General features: G+C 29.2%; 1 protein-coding gene across 1 annotated transcript; it reads right to left on the bottom strand.

The window, feature by feature from the left end:
* Positions 1–2,534: 2,534 nt before the first annotated feature.
* On the bottom strand, positions 2,535–27,165 carry LOC130673228 (protein slowmo). The gene is made up of 5 exons (XM_057478183.1): positions 26,963–27,165; positions 26,520–26,685; positions 20,653–20,739; positions 2,949–3,122; positions 2,535–2,841 (listed from the first exon to the last, which is right to left on the bottom strand). The coding sequence occupies exons 1-5, from the start codon at positions 26,992–26,994 to the stop codon at positions 2,608–2,610; spliced, it is 693 nt and encodes a 230-aa protein (XP_057334166.1). The 5' UTR covers positions 26,995–27,165; the 3' UTR covers positions 2,535–2,607.
* Positions 27,166–27,454: the final 289 nt, after the last annotated feature.

Genomic DNA, 27,454 nt, shown 5'->3' with positions numbered 1-27,454 from the left:
AGAAAAAATTTTCAGTTGCCATTAAAAAAAAAAAAAATTTCATTTTTGCGGGCACTTATTTTATAAGTAATTGACATAAGAAAAGTTACATTTTACATAATTATTGGATACAAAAGAAGAAAAAAAAATTTATTATAGTTTTTGCCATAAAACAAAAGTCATTAATATTTTTTGACTGACACTCGATTTTTGAAAAAAATTTCAAAATAATGCCTAATTATATTTACACAAGTGGATTGGGTTCGATTCAGATTATATTCAAGTATACAAAATATTAATTTTTCGGCTTTGCCTCGGCCAACAATTACGTGTGATCTGAAACATTTCTTACTTTACTGCCCTAGGTGTGTAATAAACTATTTCTTTTAAAATTTTGGGGGCACCCATGGGGACATTTTGTAATAAGTTATCGACTAATTTTTAATATTTCCGAAAAGTGTTTACGGCTAGTCTGTTCTCTTTTTTTTTTCAATAATATATTAATGGCGCCCATAATTCATGTTTTACTTAAGCCCTATACGACGCTAAAGTATACCTGCCAGTTCAATATTGCACTCGGCGAGAAATCAAAAACTACTTCTGCTCAATCTATATACGAAGACTTTGTATTGATTTTATGGCTATTTTCCAGAATTATTTAACAGTCGATAATTTTAAAATCTTTATTGTGTAATTCAGTCACTAAACTTTTCGTTATTAAATAAATTATTACAGAAAATTAATACTGGACTTTTAACAAACTCAATTTCAGGTACACGCCGAATTTCGATAAAATATCAAGTGAATCCATTTAAGTAATTAATATTGCATTTAATTCATTAATTAAACAAATTGAAGTTATTGTTGAAATTGATATCATTTTAAACTCAATCATATTTTATAACATAAATTCAATATTCATATCTTTCGGTTATAAATTTGTAGAGAGAAATGTAATTAAATTTTATGAATTTATACGCCGAAATTTAGCTACATTAAATTATTCTTATACTTGACCTAATAACTTCTTTTTCTCCCCACCATTGAAGTATCCTGAAAAAATATATCTTTGCGCATACGTGAACTAAAATATTTTGATACGGGGCGGGGGAACTACGGTCGAATTTAAATTTTGATTATAACTATTTTTTGTTAGCCCAAAAACAGTGAAAAAAAAAACCGCACTGTTTGAAATTTTGTTTTCAATGACCGCCATTTTTATATTTATCGGCAAATATCAATATAGGTCGTTCAGACAAGAGCTACACGTCTACTGAACATGAATAATTTTTATTTTTTCATTTTAGATGAGCCATTATCGAAATATCACCGACACCAGCGAACTATCTTTTTTTTACGGAGTTACCTTCACCCGCCATTTCAAGGTATTAGAAAAGTGAAAAAATAAAAATAAAAAATTTTCTATGTCTTGTACACTGAAAAAAAAGTATTTTTTCTCCCGGAATCCAAAATATTATCGATCCAGTTTTCCTATAGTAAGTAAACGTATCCTTACTGTAAGAAACCTGGTATAATTCCCACAGCAATACCAACTTTTCTTGTGGGACTAAAACTTTATACTATTTTACTATAGTAAATGCAGTGGTGTCTCCAGCGCTTACATACTTATCCTATAGCAATTTTTGTTTCCCGCATTTTTACCTCATATTATCATGAGATAGAAATATGAGTGCGTGTAACAACAAATATTAAAATAATGCGTGCAATATTCTCTTATATAATTATTGAATTATCGATTAGTATTTATTCGTTTTTCGTCTCAATTGTTGACAGTACGTCTATTATAGTAAAAATTCTTCTATTTACATACATCCACACATGTTAATAAAGTAAGGTTAAGTTCTTTTTATTTTAATTGTGGTATTGTGCCTCAGCAATACCAGGTTTTGCTATAGTCAGTATACGTTTTGCTCTGTGAAATAAACTTTGGTATTCTCACCACAAGAATACCAGTATTGCTACCAAAATAAAACATTTACCGGGAGGAAAAAAACTTTTTTTTCAGTGTAAGAGTGTTTTAGTCAACCTAAATAAATTTTTTATTAATATTATAAGCCAGAATGATCTCTTAAATTATTCCAATCACAATATTTTCTCTGTGTAGGGAGCTAAGTAAATAAAACCAAGTATTGTTTATTTTTAAAATAAATTTATCAGCTACATGTTATACAATTAGATAAAAATAATCGTATGATATTTGCATTGTAATTTTAAAGTAATAAAAATTTTAATAATATTTACATCCGAATTATAACCAAAATTATTTAATTATATTTTACATTTATAAACATTATTAAATTGATCGAACTACCTAATATATAATATCAATAAAGACAATAATAATTATAATTTTTAACATATTTTCCTACCATAAAAAGCAAAATTAAAAAAAAACTATCAATCTTAATTATAAATTTTCTCGATATATTTCTAAAGAAAGAATAATTAATTATCATTATTTCTAATACGTTTGATTTTTTATTAATTAAATTTTGTTTTTTATATAGACAATAAATAATTTGATAACTCAATTATTGAATGAAATGATAAAAATAAAAAATCAAATCGCATTTAATTGAATAAATTGAAACTAGTACGCAATCTTAGCTATAATTTAGGCATAGATTGGGGCGACGGTGGCGCCGTAAAAGTTTGAATTTCATCTAATGACTTTTTAGCTGCATGCTGAAGATCATCCATTCCACGTTTTGTTTTAATCGTTATGTCATCTATCTGACGGCGTGTTTGCGACAGCAATTCATCTGTTGACTTAACTGCCGTGTTGGCTAGATCCTTCATTTCCGTGTCTAGCTTGATCACCCATTCAACAGCTTGTCGTCCCTAAAATAAACCCAGCGAAGAAAGAGAAAAAAACAGAGTTGTCTTTTATTACTATAACAGGAACATAAATAAATTAATAGTTGAAATCATATTGTTTTTTTTTTTACCATTCCAGCATTAAAAGAAATTCTTTTGGTTAAAAGATCTTCCATGTATGAAGCAAGAGGTGCTCCTTGGACAGTAACAATGGCTTCTTGTTTGAGAAGTGTTTTATTTTTGTCTTGGGGGTGGGGAATGTAACGTAACGTTTCGCCGACATCTATGTAGTTACTAAAAGACAACTGTAACATATTGTAATAAACTATACTGTGGCATTAAATCAATAGTACACATACACTCATATTATTATAGAAATATCAATAAAAATTTGTGAAGCATCGCTATGAAAATATTATTAAATATAACTTGATATTATTATTTAATTGCATGAATTTCGACATGTAACATCTCATGACATACAATTTATTTTAAATCCTTGTTTTATACCTCAAAAATATATATGACAGAAAATGTGTTAAAAATACATGAGACAGAATAAGTGATATAAAATAGGTTATGTCTAAAAGAACACTGAAATATACAGTTGTTTAATAAATGAATGAATAGAATAAATTTTTAAACACGATTTTACTTTATGACCATCCTAAAATAATGGAAATAAAAATTCCGATAAAAATTTTGTAGTAAAGTTGCACAGCGTGTTCCATGTAACGCACATAAATTAAGGCGTAGATAGAAGGTGTGATTCTGAGACAAAAACTCTCTTAGCATTTTTCAATTCAATGTACAAGTCATTAGTTATTAAAAAAAACAATAACCAATCAGAAGCGCACTTTAAGAAAAGTAGAGTGGAGATAACCACTGCCCTGTGCGTCTGTGTTCTTTACCTCTCACTAGAGCGCGCTTCTGATTCGCTACTTTTCTCAACTAATAACTAATTACCCGTGTATCTGATTAAAAAACGCTAGAGAGATTTTCGTCTCGAAATCGCAGCCTCTACCTCAAGTCATGTGCAGTACTTTTGGGACACCTTGTATATATATTATAGTAGTCTCCAAGTTCAATTTTTAAACGTTGTTCATTATTTTTAGTTTTGATGTAAAAGATCAAAATTTGAACGATTTCTAAAACTGGAAATAATTTGAAAATTAATTATAATATAAAGTAACAAATTTTATAAATTATTATCCGAATCAATATACTTCTCATAGTTCAATTGATATTGTCTTTGAGCGAGTATAGGGCCATGTGTTGATCGAGTAATGGCACATCATAACTTTTAGAGAGTGACTATGCATACGCTATATCACCTTATTCAAAAAATTAATAACAATTAATTATCAACATTATTCTTGAAATTAAAATTTTATTCCAACATTTAAAACTAGAAAAAAGAACTCTAACAAAAAATTGATTTTCAATTTCATTTAACAATTTATAGCAGTAGTTAGAGCAGTTTAATTTCATTCCAATAAAAAGTGAGTCGGTAATGGGTCTTTTACCTTAGTCATTAAACAACTAAATGCTAAAATAAAATAACTGTTTATTTCAAATTTATATTAATCATTTCGGTTAATTACATCGCGCCGAAATTAGTTACTGCATCAGTTATTGACGTTAGTTTACTAACTGTCACGCATCTTTGACTATTTACATATTATACGCGTATATCGATAATTCATAAAATAACTCTAGTATTAATTCAATAATTATCGTATTCGTAATATCATAATTGTTCTATATTGGCTGGTCTATTTCTACTGAATGGTTCATTGTTATTAATCATCATTTTAGTTTTAACATTCTTGAATTTAGATAATTTTATAGAAGTGGGGCTGCTAACCTTCTCGGAGATAAAAAAAAAAGTATTCGAGATGCGTACTTCGTTTATCCATAAAATAGTTTTGATATAAAAATACTTGAAAAAATAAAAAAACTATGAATTTTTTATATAAAAGAGAAAAAAAAATAGGTAACTCAATTATTCGACCAAATATCAATAAATATTAATAAATCCACCAAAAAGCTGAAAAAAATGGCATTAAAACGAAGTGCGTATCTCAAATACTTTTTTTTTATCGCAAAAAATGTAGGTAGCCCCACTTCTATGTAATTCCCTGAATTTGTATCATAGGTGTAGCAGCTATTAGAAAAACAAAAAATTTGATTTTTTCCGGTGAATTGTAAGTCTTCAATACAAATTATTGTTTGATAGGAATAGTTATTATTTGCTGAAGCGTTTGTGTTTATTAACTTTTCAGCTCCGATGTTCCCATGAGGAAACTTACATTCTACAATATGTTCAAAGTTACGGGACTTCCGACTTGGTACCGATTTTAAAATAATTATACATGCACTTTTGTAACATCATAAAATTTTAAATAAACATAGTAAAAACTTTTTAACAGCATATTGTAAAGCTTGTTCTATAAGTTCTAAGATAGATTTAAAGAAATTAAGCTATGGCTTCTTATTAAAAAGTTTTTTTAAAGATAAATCCATAAAAGTTTAATATGCTATAAAAGTTGAAGAATTTTTTAATCACTATCAGAAAACAGAAAGAAGTAATCGTAAAAAGTGGTTAACAGAAGAAAATTAAGCTCATCTGTGGTGATCTCTAAAGATCTCTCCATAGATCTGCTAGAAGTAACGAAGATTTAATTTTAGGATAAATCTGATCTTCGTAGATCTACTGTAGATCAACGTATACCACAATTATTTTTTTCCCGGGTTACAATAAACAAATGTAATTCTGAAAGGGTTGAAATTAAATAAAAAACAATAATTAATTACGAAAAATCGAGCCATTGTTGCCTCAGAGCCAAAATCGATCAAATTCGATCCGCAGAATTGTATTTTGTTTCTATAATTTCTTCTAATAGTTTGATTCTTCAAAGAAACTTACACTTGAAAAATTTTCCGACTCAGTGTGGTGTATATGACTCAGTGTAAAATTTATGGTGTGAAAATTACACCGTATATCGTGTAAATGTGTAATTTATAATAATTTTGCGTTAAGAAAAATAATTCTAAAAATATTAAAATGTTCAAAATACTGTTTAATATCTAAACAAAATCAATATAGTTATTGATTAAGTACTTAAAAATGTTCAATGATCATTTACCTGAAGATCGGAATGTTTTTCGTAACGAATATGAAAAAAATTTATGTAATTTGACAGCTTAAGGTAATTGGGGGTGGCTGCAATTTTTAGCTGACAGACCAACGTCTATGCAAAACGTTTCAGAAATCTAGATCCAGTAGATTTTTTACTTTTCATTTTGTTCTTTCATTTTGGTTTCGGGAAAAACGTTACGATTTTCAGGTACACCAATGATCAATTATGGCTCATTAATCAAAATTATAACGAGTAACACGAAATGGTGTAAAAAAAGTCGGTTACACGGTGTTAAAATTACTAGGATGGATAATTTACTTTGAGGAATTTTTGCACCATTATTTCACAATACACGGCCGTGTTAAGTTTTCGGGGGCCATTTTTACAGTGTATTTACAAATTACTAAAATATTCATTGAAGACTATATATATATAATACTACTGAATTAAATAAGCATTAACTATAAATTTAATTAATCAAAATTTCTATTGAACAGACGGGTTCATTGTATACTGCAAAACCTGTAACAACGTGTTCATAAACTGCAAGGACTTATATGAAATACAATGTTCTGAAGCAGGTGTAACAGAGGCATTAATATAAGCGTAAGTCGGAGAGAACAACGGTTACAACTAGTGCTGGAGCAGGAGAACGAGAAACAATTGAAATGGGAGAAATATATATAGACATAGAGAAAGAAGGACAGAGATATAGTATAGTGTTGAGTCGAGAGATTGCAGTAGGTCTCACGAGAAAATTAGCACCCATGGTATTGTATACCACACAAAAGTATATAACGTGCCAAGCATTTCAACATAATATTGGCAATAAAGTACTGCACTATTGTTATCATTCTGCAGACTTTTATTGTTCACCATCGAACTCCAATTATTTTTGCTAATTCATATATTGGTTTAGCAATCGTAATATATGAATGGGTAATTCTCATATTTTCAATAACCAATTATCAAAAATTTTATTGTGGCATTCAATTAATAGGGAGGTCATTAAATGGTACACGGAGAGATTGTTCTTGTTTGAAATGCTATGGCGTCAGAGTAAATCCGAACCACGTTGGCCATCTGACGGAAATTGAAATAAATACATGCTAAAATCACTATGGCTACAGTAAAATTGACAAGAATTTCATTCCAAATAACTGTACACTGTGAGAAATTCTATTTTCCATAAGAATAACTTGGAGAAAATTTTTTTGGCATCTTCTGAATTTTATAGCTAGCTAATGATGCGTTACAGGAAAAATCTATATACATTGTTTCATAGGGAATTGAAGGCTCTACAAAAAAAGCCTCTTATCATTTTTTGATAAATCTATTTGTTCAAAAGTTATTTGAGCTTGAAGTCAAATTTATATTAAATTTTGAGATCGTTTTACTTTTCCGGCGAAACTATCGGACTTGTCACAAAATGTCATAAGACCTTTTTTGTAGGTAATTTTATTTCTGACAAATTATCTGTGATAAAGTTTTTCAAAATTCAGCATTGTTTTCCAGTTATTTTTATTCTAATGTCAAGCTCTTGAAATCGATCAGAACACTATTTTTTTCATACCAAAAATTTTTTACAGTGTAACCATTGTCGGTTTTTCTATGGCCATAGTAATTTTTGCTTGTGTTTATTTCAATTTCCGTCAGGTGGTCAACACAGTCCGGCTTCACTATGGCGTCATACCATTTCAAAGAAGAATAGTTTCTCATGTAAATTTTGTATGCTAACAATTGAAAGAAGTTATTTTAGGGAATTATAAATTAGCTATTGAGTTAACATTGCAGCATAAATTGTTTGCTGATGGTTGTAAGACACTAGTGGTTCTAATTTGTAACTATTGTTGCAGTGTATCTACTAGGATACGGCGCGTGACACATTTGCCAACGGCTATCAAACGGGCATCTTAATCGACGTGTTACATTGCTTATACTGAGCACGCTATCCTGATAGGGTTGGCTACCCAGTACACATCAGTTGACCTATCCAATTTGTCGAAACGTGTATCAGATAAATTATTATTATTTTTTTTTTATTTTCCAGCAATCTGATAATAGAAATAGAAAAATAAAATAACCAAAAAAAATATCGTATATGCGGTTTTAAAAAATATTGAGTTTTAAAGGCGTACAGTCGAAATATAGTCGGCGAAAATATTCCAACAATGAAAAACTAAATTAGCGAAAATAATTGAAATATTTTAGCCTAAAGCGTTTTTAAAATTGTTTGCTGAAAAGTCAATGTGATATATTTGCTGCGTTTTTTTTCCGTCTATTAGCAATGACTTAAAAAAAAAAAAATAATTAATGACGTCCAATTGTTTGGAATTTCAAAAATCACAATTAACTTGAAAGCTCATAGGGGAGTTTTATAAAAAAAAAAGGGAATTTTTTTACTAGCTTGTTTTATCTCAGTCTAGTTTATTGAAGATACACGCTGGCTAAAAATAATAACCCACAATTTAGACGTTCAGTGCATTAAAAAAAATTACCCGTCACCCTTCAACGTTAGTATGACGTGCACGTACACCACCACCGGATCGTACAATTTATCTAAATCCTACGATTCAGTAAATTCTATTCTACGGTAGTTTCAAAATCATTTCCTTCATCAAAATGATCCAACATCCTTACACTAAATAACAATACATGCACAGAAAAACAAAAAGAATTTCTTGGCGCAAAAAAATTATTAACATTATAAATATAAAAATTTTCTGAAGCAAGAAACAAATTCTTGCGTCAAGAATTTTTTTCTTGTCCTAAAAAAATTTCTGTCTTCAATTCATGGTGCAAAATATTTCTTGGACCAAAAAATTTTCTTTCCGATGTATGCAGTAAAAATAATTAACGCTTTATTTTCATCAATATAAAAAACCATAAGCTATTAAAAAACAAGTAGACATGTGGGTAGGGGGTCAGTAACACTAAATGTTTATCATAAAATATTTTCAGCTGTAGAATCGTGCTCAGCGAGACAAGGAAGCCCACTAAGACAGGAGTAGATACAGAAAATACCAGATATAACTAGACTATAGTCTTCCTTAGTATTTTCAGTGGCATGGTCGTATAACTAAACGAGACACGTGAGCTGGGATGGTAGATACTCTTGGCAAGATCTTTTATGCAAAAAGTATATGATATTCGGTGTTGTAACCATCTTTTGAACAACTGTATTAACTATACAAAGTGAAACAAGTGAACAACATTACCAAACTAAAGTAACAAGAACAGCAACAACGGCAACAACGTTAGCATCCTTTTCCTCATGCTCTGGCTTAATCTAAAATTGAACGAATCCCGTGGGTCATGTGTTGGTTGGCAGCATAAGGGAACAGGGATAGTGATATTTTAGCTGCGTACACCAGGATAGGATATTATAGTAGCCTTTCGCGGTCAACTAGTGTAGTCTGTAGGATGTTGTGTGTTGTGTTTTGTATATATATGTATATATACATCCGATGTATTCTACATAAGCCCACGAGTCCGGTTTGCTATACTACTCGCATAGTGCTCTAGAGAACCAGAGGATCGTTTTGCTAGTACACGAGATTTTCATCCCAAGAGAAAAATATCTTTTAGTATTTTATAGAGTTGGACAAGACGTGCTGGATAGAAATATGTATATGGTAAAATGGTATAAATAAATGGGGAGGATGTTAAAATATTATGGTGGAAAAATTGATCTATGTTTATATTTTATTTGAATTATGTGACTATCATAATGATATAGAGGAAATAAGATAACGCGGAGTATAAAATATTAGTCAAAGACGATGATAAATATTTCTTAATAGTTGCGTAAAATTTCAGAATATGACACGGTCAATTTAGGGGTAAGTGGAGCAAAATACGACAACAGTTTTTAAGAAAAATTAATTTTTGTTTTTAAAAAATGACGTCTTATTTTGCGCCAGTCTTATGTACCTGAGGATCGGAACTTTTTTCACCGAACGAAGAGAAAAAAAAATATGAAAAGTTAAAAATTTATTGGATCTAGATTTTTGAAATGTTTCGCATGGGCGCGAGTGTGTCAGCCAAAATATGCAGGCCACCTCTGAAGCAGTCAAATTACATGATTTTTTTTCATTTTTGTTGCGCAAAAAACGTTCCGATATTCAGATACATCCACTTTTTTTATTGTCAATATTTTTTTTTAATTTTGATCAATTATTTTTGTTGATTGAAATTGATAAAGAACTAAATCAAAATAATTATTTTGTGAAAAAAATAATAATTTATGTGGAAAAAGATTAACTCGGAATTCAATCGTAATTTTTTTTGTTACGTTACTTAAAATATGAGAGAATTGTCGAGTAGATATATATGTACATATGAGAGATTCTGTTTACTCGAAATGATTCCCTCAGGATTCAGCTGATGGAAAGTCCGTTAAATCCACTGTATTCCCTCGGAACTGAATTATTATACATCCGGTTCTCTAAATCATAAAAACAACGAATTGCATACACTGAGCATAGAATGCGCGATTGAACACGGGATATGCACTTGATACTTTTGTGTGGCAAAATAGAATATAAAAATTAAAAAAAAAAAAAATATGACAAAAGAATTCCACAAAAAAAAAAATTTTGTTGGAATTTTTTTGTACTCGCGTTTTATCCGGTTTTTTTTTTTTTAATTTTTTCCAATTGAAATATATAGCCGACTGGTATAGTCCGGCTTAATGAAAAATAGTAGAACTCATCTCCTCTATTCTACTGGGAGCAAAAAAAAAGAGGCCGAAGTTACGAGTAATGAAATTTGGTGGTGAAATGAAAATAAAATAAAAAAAAAATTTATGATCGTATAAAATGTTTTTTTAATAATATTACGCCAGGTATGAATTATGTGTGATTTGTAGTAATAAAAAATTTAAAAATAATAGTATGTTTTTTTTCCAAGTAATAAAATTGTTGAAAAGTTCATTATGAAAACATGTTTTAGCTAATTATTAGAAATTTATGCTGAGTTATTACACGGAAAAAAAATTATGGGAACTTTTGCTATGCATTAGGGAAATAATTCCCATAATGGTATAGGCATAGTACCCATACTATTATAGAAACTATTGCCATAATGGTATGGGAACTATTCCTATGGGAACAATTCCTATAAATTATAGGAACCATTCTTATAACTATAGGAACCATTCCTATAATGTTATGGGTAGCATTCCCATAATTATAGGAACTGTTTCTATAATTATGGGAATGCTACCCATAACATTATACACTGAAAAAAAAGTATAAGCCCCACACTTATAAATTTAAGTTATATCGCAATACTTGGTATTGCGAATATACTTATACCAAATATAAGTCTCAACGCAATATTTTTAAGCGTATGACTTAAACTCGTTTAAGTCATACGCTTAAACCGAGTTTTAGCGCCACCGCAAAACTCATATAAGCACTACACTCAAATCCTTACACTCATAAATTGACAGAATTAGAAAAGAAAGGTTATGGAAATAAATATTGCTATATTTATTTAAAAATGAAATTTATTTAAAAATTAATAAATAATTAATAATAATTATAATTGTAATATAAGTCAGAGAGTATTAACCCTAGATGTGACAATGTATATTAATACCCATATAATTAGTTTTTAAAATATTTAAAGATGAAATAATAATTTTAATAATGGTTAGATCGTACAATTATAAATGATTTATCAGAATCAGAATCAGAAAGGAATCCATAAATGATTATTTTTAATTCCAATTATGTAATTAATCTTTTGAATGCTCTTAAGAACGATGTATAGGTTAAAGCAGGTTAAAGGTATAATATAAACACGGGGAAAAAAGATGCGACATAAGCGCTGAGTCTTACATTTCTTACTATACTCTCTGGACTTGCTATAGTATCGTACGGAAAATATAACTCACTCACTTAAACAGAGTATTGCGATAATACTTAAACTTTTTATATTATATCCGCAATACCAATTCATTAAAAAAGAGTATACCAATAGGACTTAAACTTTTTTTTCAGTGATAGGTATGATTCCTATCGTTATAGGAATGGTTCCTATAGTTATAGGATAGTGTTGGTATAGGAATGGTTCTTATGTTGGTATAGGAATGGTTCTTATGTTGGTATAGGAAAAAATTTTATAGAATTATGGGAACCGTTTCCATAACTTTCTTTCCGTGTACACAGTTTTTTTTGAACTTGATATAATTGTAATTACATTCTAACTGAGTTTTAAAATTTTTAAAATTACTTTTTTTTTTTTTTCAAATACTAGATGATCGGCATTTTCAAATAAACAATCTAAAAAAATTATTTTTTCTTAACAAACAATTTATTATCTCTAACATATACATTTTTGAAAATTAAGCCGTGACTTTTCGTTTAAAAATAATTTAAGAATAAAACAATGAGAATAATAATTTGAGTCTTTTATAATTATTGTAATATTGAGAAAAACCTTGTATGAATTCAGATATGATTAAGAAGTTTTTAATAGCATAATAAATTTAAACGGTTAAATTTAAGATAAGCGACAAGAGAAGAGTTAAATATGTAAAAGATAAATTTATCAGGTTGCGCGATGAAGACTTTTGAATAAGCAATATTACTATAATAAAAGGTCCATTTAAATAATGAAGATAATAGATTATCAATGAAGTTTAATTAACTTATTTAGGTCAGGTAGTTAATTTTGAAAAATACAACCTGTAAATCGATATGTTTAGGGCATAACAACGGTTTAAATAATTTGTCAATACAGAGCTTTTTTTATAACATTCTCTAAATAGAAAATGAATATAATAAAAATTGCACACCTCAAGCGCGAAAGCGTTGAAGTTCCTGTATGATCGATCTATTTTTTACTTTTTTATTTTCTAATAGAAATTGTTCTAATTAAAATGAAAAATCAAACACTTATTGAAAGTTAACCGACTTGTGGACTGGAGGTAAAATGAAAAACTTTCGCTCAAGAGAATTGAGTTCAAGCCTACCGATGAGCGGAAGACATTAGTAATTAATTAATGTAACGGGACCGAAATCCACCTCCGTTTTACGGGAAGCTGTTTCCTCGCCCTTTTGGGCAGACACGCGCTTTGTAACACCCCTATCATCCACCATAATATAATGATAGCGAAATATTGAGCATAAGCTCATATTAGCTTACCCTAGGATCGATGATCAGATCAAAGATACTTTTGCGTGTGGGTGCCGAACCAACAGCCACTACGAGTCCATACCTCTCTTGGGCCAAACACTACAACCATCTCAGGAAATGAAGAGACTCTGGTCGAAGTGGGCTTCAAAAGACCCCCCGTGGTACCAATATCCTGAACTGGTGATCAAGCTGCTTCGAGATGAATGGTGAGACGCAACTTCTCCTCAATAAAAAGGCTTTCCTCCATTTATAAACACTAAGATTTCAGACATGTCACAGTCACAAACTTGCCCTCATCCATCAATAAGTAATTCTCTAATCTTCGAGCTTTTTAAACACCATGATTTTTTAAAGCAAATCAATACAAGGTGAAGTTCATCCACTCGTGGGAAGGCGCATTAGTAGAACCAACTGTACCAATGAGGGTTTTCTGTAATTTTTCTATCAGTCCTCAACAAATGTGATACAGTATAGGGCAATTCGGATATAGCCGCGAAAGGAGGTACCAAGATTTAGGATTTAGAAGGCAGATTTAATCGAAAGGCAAGCTCTTTCCCCTCTTTCATGTGAAAAGCAGATGATAAGAAAAGTAGACAAATAAACAAGAAAGAAAAGTGTAAAAAGTTTCTACAGAAACTGTACACTGCAACCAAAAAATAATAGTCATTGAAAATTTTAATTTAATGACTAATTATTTTTACCCCTCTGTCAAAAACCGTATAAAATTATAAATAAACCAAATTAATATTTTCCGAATATAATCCCGAAAATTTATCTTCTTTCCATTTCTCACTAAGCCGATCAATTCAAATAAAATAAAATATGATAGAGTGTTAATCGTTGGGCCATTTATCAAAATTTTCAGTTATTTATCCTGTTCTCTGAATGTTGGTAAATAAATTCGTATATATATGTACATATTCTATTATACTGGAATGAAGTAATTACTCATCTCCCAATTAACTGGCATTAAACCGACGTTCAATTATCAGAAGCATACTGCGTTCACAACATCAATAGACAATGACATAAACGACGCCTGCGGGCATGTAATGCATTCTTGAAATATGAAACCCGTGTTGTTTATAGTAACCAAAAAATAACTAAAAAAAAATTTAGTGTTTTATTGGTCAACAAACCAAAGATTTATTATTTCCATATATCTGCATAGTGTTGCATCAATTTAGTACGAAATTATGCAAAAATTTTGTATTCCTCACACTTGAAATTTATATCCGATACCTTTTTATTTATTTGTTTTTATTATATATTTTCTTTAGCCGTATATATTTGCTGTTTAATGTTTTGTGCAGCTGCAATAGACACAGCCCCTACTCATCGGTTAATTGAAATTTTTCTCTTCGTTGCACGTCAAACTCAATGTGTTTGCCAATCCCTCGAGTACTACTAACGCTCCCATTTCAGGCGTTTGCTTTTCATTTACTCTTGTGTCGTCATACATATATATATATATATATATATATATATATATATATATATATAAACTACCATGACGTTTGAGAATCTGTCGCATATTTAATATAAAAAAAAAAAAAAAAAAAACTGAAGAATGATAATAAAAAAAAATTAGTTCTGATTTAATTAATCCGTTAAAAAAGTTTAAATGAATTTAAACTCAGTTATTTAAAATTTTCTTTATATTAAAAATTTTAATTTTCATAAAAACAGAAAAATAATAAAAACTTGTAATGAGTTTTCTCGTTAACATATATTAATAATATTATTTTATAAATTTATAATTAACTACAAAAGAAGAAAGCAATTGATTTTTTTTTTCTTACTTTAAGTATTTAATATTTTTTTTTCTTCTGTGGGGAAATGAAAAATAATTGGGATTTAATTAACGTGAAATTGAGGAGAGAGAAACAAAGAGAGGGAGAGAGTGAATGAAAAGTGGAGTTAGTAAACTATGTCTTAACCACATTGTTCAATGATGTTCGCCATTTAACGATATTCGAGCTAGTATTACCCACTTTGGTACTCGCCACCAATTCACTACGCTCCAATTTCCACTTGACGTAGTTCTCTACCCCATTTATTGAGAAGGACTTTGTGGTTGCGGAATGTTCGACAATAGTGTATGGAAAAGCTTTTTAGGTTTTCCGGTAAATGTTCAATTTAATCGTAATTCACTTATTAATTATTAAATTTTCTCATAAATGTATGAATTTTATAAAATATGTGCTCTATACACAAATATTATTAAAACTGTTAGTTTGTATGAAAACAGAAATTTTTTTTGTATATTTGTATAGTTAATGAATAGACCCAATTACCGACACTATTATGTCGTATTTTAATATATATTTCGTAGGGATGTGCAAATAGTGTTCGAATCGAATAATTCAAAAACTAACGGAGTATTCAAAATGTTCGTCAATTTTCGAATTATTCATAAATTTTTGAATTATTTGTAAGTTTTTGATTAATTCGAACTGATTGAATTATTCATTAATTTTCACATTATTCGATTAAATTCATGTACCTGAAGATCGGAACGTTTTTCGCGCAACGAAAATGAAAAATTGATGTTATTTGACTACTTAAGGGGTAGTTGGGGTCGGCTTGCAATTTTCCGCGGTCATACTAGCGCGAATGCGAATCATTTCGAAAATCTAGATCCAGTGATTTTTTTACTTTTCATTTTCATTTCGTGAAAAACGTTCCGATCTTCAGGTACATTCAAATTCAGAATATTCCGTTTCAACTTCGACACATATAATTTGTAAGTTTGAGTTAGCCGCACATTCCTAATGTTTAGTTCGTAGTTGTATCAATTACTTGTTATTCAAAGTATTTCAAATGTATATCAATATTATATTTATGAATTTAATTTTTTTTTTTAAATACAGTATTTTTAAAAAATTTTTTTTTATAAAAGACTATAAACTGAAGGCAAGTAATTGATTTAGGGAATTATTAAAATTGATTATTTCATTTAAATTCATGCAAAAAATCCCGATCAAGATATAGCTCGAGCGTAACAAGAAAAACAGGTTTTTAAGAATACTGTAAATTACTTGGTTCGATACAAATATTGTCCTAACGAAATTTTTGCATAATTTTATATAATGTTCGTTTTCAATCGAATTCATACTTAGAATGACTAAAAGTGTGGATACCTTAATTTGAGAATTCACTGAAAAGTGATTAGTATTTTTAATAATAATATTTATAAGTAAAGCGTTAAATATAATTTCGTTTGTTCGTAGTAATGGAAAATTTATAATATTAATTTTCCAAATTTTGTATATTATCAATAGATTTAAAGAGGTCAATATCGCTTGAAGTACATCAATAACTAGTACCACGTGAAGTAGAGTATGTCAATAGCTGGTGCATTGAAGCAATTTTTTAAAATCTATATAATTATTGGAAATATTACCGCAACATGAAAAGAAAAAAAATTTACCGAATACCTTGATAGTAAAAAGGAAATCAAATGAAATATAAACATTCAATTAAAAGTAATTTATAAAATGATAAATCTGTATGTATGAATTTTTTATATTATTGAAGTCGAAAGCTAATTTTTTATTAGAACTTGTATCCACTCCTTTAATTCAAAATTTTGACTTTGCATAAAAATGATATTTAATAATACAAAAAAATTCAAACTTTCACACCTCAACTTTAAAATAAAAATGTTGCCTTGAGGGGAAAGGGTATATAGTAATTGTTGTCCAAGATTTTCTCATTTTTAAAATATGTTAATTTTTTTAAGAGAGAAACAGGACAAAATTTTCATTTACTGCGTAAGTGTAATAAGGACAGAACTGTTCGTCGACTTGAGTGTCCAAAAAGTATAACCAAAAATATTTAAGAGAGATTAAAATGTATCTAAATGCACATGGATTAAAAAAAGAGAAAAAAAATATGGGCGATAAATTTACAGAAAAGTCTCAGAAAATTCATTGACTTTTAATAATAACTTTCGAATAATAAGGATTTAGTTAACTAATTTTGAAAGGGATCGTCTTAAGGATAAATGGAAACTTACAAACAAATGTTTGAGTTTATGAATTGTGTTTGACGAACACGATGCTGGTAATAAACAGACGCACAGACCAGCGAACGTGACTGTAAACAAACTTTAAACCACGTTTTTCTGCATATATATTGAAGTGAATCAATCTAAAAGTATATTCATCATATTAATTAGAATTTCTAGTTTTTATGAATGCATAACTCTGATGCATTCATTACGCCAAATAAATAACAGAACCAATTTAATATGAGTGCATCAGACTATCTCGGCTTTTCGACAGTAGAGCACACTCAGCGCTTTCGCGCTCGAGCTGTGCAATTTTGAATGTTCAAAAAGCATGTTTGTGCAGTTCAGTAGAGAGTCTTTAGTGGTAGTGTGGATGTCCGTTTCTCCTCGTTTAGGAAACCAAACGATAGTGGCGCCCACTATGGCAATTAAAGTCTCCGGGGAATCCCGGTTGGGTAACGTTGAGTTCGCGAGAAATTTTCTAGAGAGTGAGTTGGATTAGCTCTACGGAATACTAAGTGTAAAGGCGCCAGAAGGGACATAAGGTCGGAATGATAATTATAAAATAGATAAAAAAAAAGGGGAGAGAACAAGTAAAAGAGAAAGATGATCGTTATCCCCAGTGAGTTCAAAAGATGTTGAAAAAAAAAATAAATAAGTTATTCTCAAAGAAAAAAATTTAATTACTATGGGAAAACTAGGAAGCCAATAAATTTACTTAGTGCTCATCATAATTTTAGAGCGAAGTGAGAATTCGTTTTTATCCTCATAAAGATTGAAAAACGAAAAAAAAAAAAGTATGCATCTCAATGTTAGCATTTGTGAATATAGAACTTACTTTCTGTTTGATAATGCTGAGATACTCATTAGACGCCTTTTGATTAATTATTCTCCTAATTATTTTTAGAACAAAAAAAATTGTGGTTACAGGAATTTTAGTGATTGAAATTCTTCAAGCGGCGTTTGAATATTGAGGGGATTTCATATATTTTTTAGTTTATCTTGCGGTAACTTTCATATTCATTTTATCAAGTAATGCTGATAAATGAAAGGCCAATTTATTTTTTATGTGAGGGTAAGTTAAATCTTGACAAAGAAAATTTAAAAAAGAAAGCACCTCCAATAGCCACTTTTTCTGCAAGTTGACATCAACTTAGAAATCTGTACTTGGAGATAGGAACGTTTTTCGCGCAACGAAAATGGAAAAAATTCATGTAATTTGACCGCTTAAGGGATAGTTGGGGGTGGCCTACAATTTTCGGCTGACATACTAGCGCCGACGTGAAGCATTTAAAAAATCTAGATCCAATAGGTTTTTTCAGCCTTCATCTTTCCCGAAATCAACGGCCAGCATCGAACGACAAAGGGCCAGCAAATTTTAAAGAGCAAGATCTACGGTAAATTTTCTGTCAATTAGCATGGAATGTTGCACTCATATTGTACTCAAAAAACTGAACAATAAAAGTTCACGTCTATTTGCTGTCAAATCGAAGGGAAATCTGCTAGTTGCTCAGCAACTTGGAATTAAGCTTAACCGAAATCTACAGCTGATATCGAACGCGGGCGGCAAACTTTTGCTGAGCAACCCTGGCCATCTGGGACTACATATAACATATATAATGATCATAATGATGTTACCATATACATATATTTGAATATGTAACATTTAATCATAGTCGAATTGATCTCAATATAAAAAAATAATCAATTTGTAACACATTTCGGCAAATTGGTTCGTTCAATTGATCTGTACTCGATAGCCGACTCTATTACAATAGCACATTCAGTAAAAGCAACGTAACACGTCTATTAAGATGTCCGTTTTATAGCCGTTGGCAAATGTATCACAAGCCATTGTAGATTCCGCAACAATAGTTTTTAATCAGAACCAGCAGATTCTCGTAACCAAAATTACCCATGCTATTCACAGTAGAATATTAATTTTTCACATCCAAGGATACAAAAATCAACCATTTTCGATTAAAAATTCAAAACCCGAAACATATTACCGGAAACAAAATTATTTATAGAATATTTAATAAATTTCCACTGTTATCTTCATCATATATTTAAACATGCTTCCTGGCCTATTAATATGAATCCGTTGGTTTTACGACCGAAAGTCACCCTCACCAATTACTCTGAAGAAACGTCAAAATGTGGTTCATAATAAATACAATTAAGAGGATATGCCATCTATTCTCTTTCTCACACACATGTGAACAAACGAAAAGGTCCTTGTTGCACTTACATTAGCAAATGGAAATTTAAAATAAGCCGTTCTCAGATATTAACTGAAATTTTCGAACGAGTAGCATTTCATTCGATAAATAATTTTAGGCATCGAATTAAATATTTTATTTAATGATTTGGGTCTATATCTATGAAAACGGTTCATTTGAAAATCACCTATTACACTTTCTTAAGTACAGTACATAGAAGTTGACGATGAGGCCGTGTAGACAGTGATTAGTCGTAATTTGTGCACATAGATGGCGTCAGTCTTAGATCAGTTAATTTACTATCTATCAGGCGTACGACTTAGACCTCTCGAACGTGATATTGGCCAGGGGTGGGTTCGAATCCCAGTGGAAGCCGAAAGAATTTTTCACGCCTAAAGTGTGAGGTCTTTCGGACCTGAGATTCGTCCCGATGCCGACATTTGAATTAGATCGGTTTAAAAAAAATGAATTTGATTTGGTGTGTTGTAATCTGTGGACTGTGTTTTCTTAAGCTCAGTGGGATTGTGTTTTCGAACGTTCTTGTAACTTTAAAGGGGCCAGGCTCGCTTTAATTATTAAAAAAAAAAAAAAAAAATTATCATCTATCAAGAACTTGAATTGAAAATTAAATACTAATTATATTAATTTTATGTAAAACCGTACGATGGACGGTAGCGTGAGGGTCCAACCAGATCGAACCTAATATTGTTCTGTGTCTAATGAATTTGTGATTCGTTAAAGATTTTTAGCTGGTGAATTAACAATATTAAACTTGGAAATTACATGCGTCCGTTAATTAATCAGCCAATTAGTTAATATATTGTTAGTATATGTACACGTGTATTAGTAACAAAATGGCGGCTTGCCTGGCTCTGTCGCCAAAAATCATCTACAAAAACTTTTGTGCTCATGAAAAATATCCTTTTTTTAGTAATTATTGAGTGAAAAAGAGGTGGGGGAAAGTATAACCCTATTACAAAAATCAACTATTTTCGATTAAAAATTAAAGGCCCGAAACACATTACCGGAAACGAAATTATTAATAGAATATTTAATAAATTTCCATTGTTATCTTCATCATATATTTAAACATGCTTCCTGGCCTATTAATATGAATTCGTTATATTACGAATATTTAACAACAGATGGTGCTAAAATTATTTAAATCTTCAGTTACTAATTTCCTGATTCATTAATTAATAAATCTTATCGTTATATAATAATTATTTTTACCCCAGAAACGGAAATTTTCACCAACTTCAGTATCGGCCGGATATTAAATTATTATTAATCTATAATAAGTACTTACATTTCGCGTCCGAAGAACCATTTCTCTAGTTGCAGGATTAACTTCACTTTTTTCACTAGCATAATGAGTTTTTACATGTCCAAGTATCTGTAAAATAAAAATAAAAATTTACGATAAGTAAATTTTGTGCAATTAAAGATTAGTAATTATTAATTATTTTTTAATTTTTTTTTCTTTCAAATTATAATATTAAATAATAATAAGTTGTATTGAATAATGAATGTGATGTGTGGTAATATGCATACTAATATTAATAATAATGCTGGCATGTACTTTAATTAATGAATTTGCATTACTGTGCACCGAGTTATTAGTTATTACGAACCACAATCTGCAAATAATCACGAATAAAATTATTGCCAGCTTCCATGATTAATAATGTTTTTTGCAATATTAATATATCAAAATTATTAATTATAATATAAATTAATATAAAAGTTATGGAGGGCTAAATATAATTATTTTGGGTTAATTAATTTTAAATATTTAAAATTTTTAATTTTTCGCGCGTTATTGTAGAAACCATTTCAATTAATTAATAAGTATAATATTATTAGTACCTACTGAACAATAAAATATAAAATAATGTATGTATGAATAAAATATAAACGGAGAAATTATTCTCGTTGAAAATGCAATGGTCAGTCGGCCAACATGGTCCGACTCTACTATTAAACTATAGCATTTCAAATGAGAATAATTCTTCCGTACATATTTAATAATTAATCAAATTTAAATTTAACTAATTAACGGGAAGTCAATTAAAACTTATGATAAAACTTTTTGTCTGTAAAACAAATTAATTAAAAAATAATATGATGGCGCATGGGTCAGTAGCTCAGACTTTGAACCCGAAAGAACCAGGATCGAGTCCAGCAGGTCGCGGTATTAATTCGCAAGGAAAAAAACATTTTATTTATTAAAAAAAATATTTGTATGTATATATATGTCAAATACGAGTGAATTTTACATTAAACATGGAAGATAAATATATTTGATTTGCATCAAAGAAAATTATAATATCGTATATGTTTGTTTTCAATTTGTAGATAAATTTTTATTTAAATATTATTATAAAAATTTAAACGAATGCAACGCTGATATTTACAAATTTTACCCTTTATGTTTTTTAGTTTAAAAAGTTAAATGAAGAAATAAAAATAATCTTCAATAAATAAAACTGGCTAAAAGCTTTTTAATGGACTTATTCCCATTTTGTATGAAATCATCAATAATTTAAATAAATAAGGGATAGAGTAAAGCGGAAATTGCGTAAATGTTACAACAAATATTTTATGATTTGAATTATTGGGTATTACTTCATACTGAATATTCTCTTCCAGTACTTATGATAATTAATAATGAATTAGTGATTACAGAAACCAATCAAATAAACTGTATAAACTGGAACATGGAGTACATATAAATTATTTGAATCATCATTTATACCTATCTATCTACATACATGCTTTTAATTATTTTGATAATATATACGCACTGTAATTGCTGAAGCGGACGAACGATAATTTGACAGTTAATTATTTCAAATTTGTTCGATCATATCTAATTTTGAATTTATATAAAATAAAATTAATTAATATGCAGATATTGATTACATTAAATATTTAATTTACATATTAACTAACTTATGTATTGCATAACATAATTGCGAAGCAATGAGCTGTGATCTGCTAACGCTTAATCGGACCCAGCTGATTCACTCATAGAAAAATCATGTCTACACTTATTCGAATATTGTCAACTAGAACAAAATTCGTACCATTTAAAAGGTAATTTATTAGTGAACAAAACGAACACAATTTAAAGTCACTTGTTTTGAAAACAATGGTAAAAAAAAAACCTGTAATGTCTGTCTGTACGTATGGATGTTGGCAAATGCAATGACTTGAAAAATACACAACCGATTGATCTATTTTATTTTCTATTACACTTGAATTTTTAAATTGAAGAACCTTTTTGAAAGTCACTATCCAAATATTTTCGGTTTAATTATAATTAATAAAAACTTAAAACTGGCGATTCATAAAAAAATTTAGCTGCCATTATATATATTATTATGCCTCGAATAATCCTATATCCGGCCGACAGTCGGATTCAAATTTAAAATTTAATTTTCAATTTTTTTAAACTGAATCAAATTAACTTTAAACCAGATCAAATCCAAAGGTCGGCGATGAGAAGAATCTCAGGACCAAAAGACTTCACACTTAATATGTGAAAATTCTTTCGGCTCTACTGGGATTCGAACCCACGCGTGACCAGTGATTTAGTTCGAGAGAGGACTAAAAATTGTTAACAAGATTCTGATAGCTAAAATGGAGGAAAGTTGGCAACAATCTACTGCCGCAACTTGTACGCAAAAATTGGCATTCCCACAAATTGACGTCAACTGGACGCCAACTTTCTGAGAAAGTTAACATCTCATAAGTTGACAGGAAGTTGCTTTCAACTTTCTCGGGAAATTGACAGCAACTTGTAGTCAACAGTTGCAAAGGCTGAAATTGTCAACAAGTTGTCATTAACTAGATCGCTACTGATTGAAACCAATTTTTTTAACAAAGTCTACCCAAATAGCTATTTAGTCCGCAAGTTGACGTAAGCTTGATACTTGTTGCCAAGTTGAATGCAATAGTTGGGTGAGTAAAAAGTTGCCAACAACTTGACGAAAACTTTCTTTATCAAGTTGCCTTTATTTTGCGGCTTCTGATTGTCGCCAACTTTCTTAGAAAGTTGAAGCCCACTTGTAACCAATAGTGAGATAGGAAAATGTTACCCCCTAGTTGACGGCAGATTGACTGAAACTGTTTCTCCGTGACTTACCCTGATAGCCAGAGTTTCTGATCAAAAAGTTGGTGTACATGAGTTGCCACCAACTTGACGACAAGTTATAGACAATTTTCAGCTTGTGTAACTGTTGACCACACGTTGGCTACATGTTGCTCATAAACTTGGCAACAATCTGTCGTCAAGTTTCTGAGCATCTTGTAGTCAACAGTTACACGAGCTGAAAGTTGTCTACACGTTTCTCGGAAAATTACCGTCAACTTATGGAAGTGCCAACTTTTGCGGCCAAGTTGAAAACAGGTTGTGGCAGTAGATTGTCGCCAGGTTGCCGCCAACTTGGCTATCAGTGTAGTTGCATAGAAGCTGTGGTTATCTGGATCACTATCAGAGAATATACGAAAATTTTAGTCGGTAAGGAAGCAAGACGTCTTCTGGTCAAAAAGTCGGTGTTAATTAATTGCGATCAAGTTGAAGACAACTTGTCGACAACTTCAGCCTTTGTAAAAAGTGATTTTTTTTTTAGCTTCGTTATAAAATTTTAGGGGAGAGAATATTACGCTTATTACCTGCCAGGGGTTAAGCGCGCATCTAAAATTTAATTATGAAAAAAAAATATAATAAAAATAACAATAATAATAATTATTTTTCATTTTTTGTTAACGTCTAATTAATTCAAACAGCTTACGCTCTTTTTGCTCAAAAACTTTTTTTATAAAAAAATATAAACTTTACAAAACTTGCAAAAGTTTATAACTTATTCGACTGCTGCGCGAAAATACTTAAGATGTAAATGTTAAAAAAAAAAAAGAAATTAAATTAAATTATTTATCTGCGTAATGGACTCTAATTATATGCGAATTATATTAAATAAAAGTTGACAATTAAAAGATACTTGTGGCTCTATAAATTAATGTACAGTATACTAAGAATAAAAAAAAAAAAATCAACATCAGAAAATCAGAATTTAATTAATAAAAATTTTGAATTAATGTAAAAAAAAAACGACGATTGTTTCAGTCAATGATCGGAATATTTAAACGGAAATATTACAATTTCATGGAATAATTATTCGTTATCAGTAAGATTGTAAGTGAGGATAAGATTCACAAATGAATATTAAAGTCCGAATATGATTGAATATGCACTGATGACGAACAGACACACGATTAATAATTTGAATGAGACCAAAGGTCATATATAATTTAAAAGATCTTGCTACAAATAGTCTTGTAATACAGAAAGAATTCAAAAAAAATTATTTCAAGACTCTTATTGTAGAAAAGGCTCGTAACTTGAAATTATTTTAAAAAATCAAAATTATTTCATACTGTAGTTTATAAACCAGAACTTGCAATATTATTTTCTTGTTAAATTTAATTTAACATCATTCGAGAGTTCAAATCATTTAAAATAATTTTAAATTGTCGGAGGAAATAAAAATTGCGATGTTATTTTATCATTTAATTCAATTAAAAATGGTTCGCGAATTCGAATCATTTTAAATAATTTCAAATCATAAAATAATATTTACTTATTTTTTAATTCAATATGATATAAAATGAATACGAGTGAAAATATTGCAGACATAAGGTAAAAGCTCCTATACCCGCTTACTTTTCATTTGAGTGAGATTAAATCACTCAATATAAATTAATGAATAAAATGAAAAACCATTTTTTTTTTTTAGTTATTTTCTGAAGTTTCGAGTATTAGAATAAAATTTAAGTTTGAAGAATAAGGATGATAATTAATTGATATTATTTTTTTAAATAAGGTCCTTGTGTGTACCCATAGTCGCTCACTAAAAATTGTGATGTACCATTACTCGATCAACACATGGCCCTATAGCCGCTCAAAGACAATATCAATTAAACTTTGATAAGTTTATTGATTTGGAAAATAATTTATAAATTATACTTTATTCATTCATAATATAAAATTTCATGAATTTAAAAAATGTATTTAATAAGATATAGTTATAACAATTCTTAAAAAATTCGACGTATCCTAAATTTAATCTAACGAATGAACGTTAAGTAAAAAATGCCCGGCTGAGCGCGATTTTGAAAACAGTCATTTAATTTAAACTTATAATCTATTATAAAATAATTTGATACATCATATTTTAATATATTTAGATTCACAAATAATTATTTATCAATAATAATACTTTTAGTTGTAATTTTTTTTTATAAAAATTATAAAAAAAACGCCTTGAACACTAAAAGTGAGCGACTAATGGTACAGAGCGGGAATAGGGGCTTTTAATTTATGAAAATTTTTTAATTACATATACAAAAATTAAATAATTAATAAAATTAAATTAAAAAAAATTTATGTACTGAATTTTGAATTGTGTAAACATGAATTTTTTCATTTCTATTTTATAATCATTTCAATTTATTATTTCAAAAGTTTTAAAAATTGTCAGATGTTCGCTAACTTTAATATCATATAATATGAGTGTGACTGTAGCAGACATCAGGCAAATTTAAAACTATTATTAAATAGAATAAATAAGTAATAAAATTAAATTTAAAAAAAAATACGCATTTAAAAAATTTGAAATTGATAAGTGCGTATTTTATAAATATTATTTGTTAAATTATTTCCTCTATTTATTTACAATTTTAAATTTGTCTGATGTCTGCTACATACATTCATAAAATGAATCAATAAGAAACTTATGCTCGGAAGCAAAATAATTCAGACAATCTGGAATGATTCAAAATTATCCAGAGTTACATCAGTTCAAATTATTCAAAATGTGAATTCTTAATCAGAGTTTACTTTGACAGCTTGCTAGTCTTAAATAACAGTACAGAATAAAATAAAATAATAAAAACTACGATCCTGAAGTTAGCAGACAATTAAAAATTTTTTTTTTTTTTTCAACAATTAAATTTGAAGAAAAAAAAAATTAAAAATATGCACATATAGAAAATTTAAAAGACTACAAGTGCAATTTTTTTAAATATTTTTTTTTTTATAATTTACCGTCTAAAAAAAAAGTCCAAAAATTATTAGACGTCGGCTAACTTCAGAATCATATAAAAACTTACCGCTTGTGCTGTTCTGGGAAATTTAAATTCACTGACAACAAGTCTGTGTGTATAAAGTGTACCATTAATTATTTTTCTATCAATAATATCAGTACCAAGTACAGCTTCATTCAATGGGTTAGGATATTTTTTTAACGCCGCTGCCACGACTGTTTCCCACGGGTGACTAAAAAAAAACAAACAATTAATTAATTAATCAATTGATTAAATAGTTAACATACTTTACTCACACTTATTGTCATTACTTATTAGTTCATTGTTCTGTATTGTATTTTTTTTTTTTTAATGCGTCACTCGACTCAATTTATTAAACAAACAATAAAATGAATTTGAATTCATAATTCTATGAATGTTATATCAATTTAAATGAATAAAAAAAAACTAAATTGAACTAATAAATGAATGAGGTTATAAGTGCGAGTTAAATAATAAAATATATTTACTTGAATGTATGTTCAATTGTCCAGATCTTCATTATTACGATTTATAAAAAGACGGTTGTATTTTAATTATTAAGTCACTTATTAAACAAACGAAAACACTTAATTATTATTTTTCTATATATTTTACAAAAAAAAAACTAATTATCTTGTTGGTGAAGGATGAAGGTGATGAGAACACGAAAATGTGAATGAGAGCGAACAAAATAATGAATTACATATTTTGTAAGATGGAATCTCGGAGGTGAACTTTCGCAATCAGCTGTCATGTGATTTGACTGTTGGTAAATTAGACAACCAATCAGAGAACTTAACCTTGAGAATTCCGTTATTTCGTTCAGATGATTCGCTAGTTTATGTTTAGTTTAGTAACCACTAGCCTATTATACTTTTTGATTATTGCGCAAGCGCACAATTGCTTTTTTTATACTCAGTGCACACGCGCGACTTTGCGCGGTTTATTTGAATTCGGCGCTTATTATTTTTAGTGAAATA

The sequence above is a fragment of the Microplitis mediator genome, chromosome 8, assembly GCF_029852145.1.
Source record: "Microplitis mediator isolate UGA2020A chromosome 8, iyMicMedi2.1, whole genome shotgun sequence".
Lineage (NCBI taxonomy): Eukaryota > Metazoa > Arthropoda > Insecta > Hymenoptera > Braconidae > Microplitis > Microplitis mediator.
This window is presented reverse-complemented; position numbering and strand designations above follow the sequence as displayed.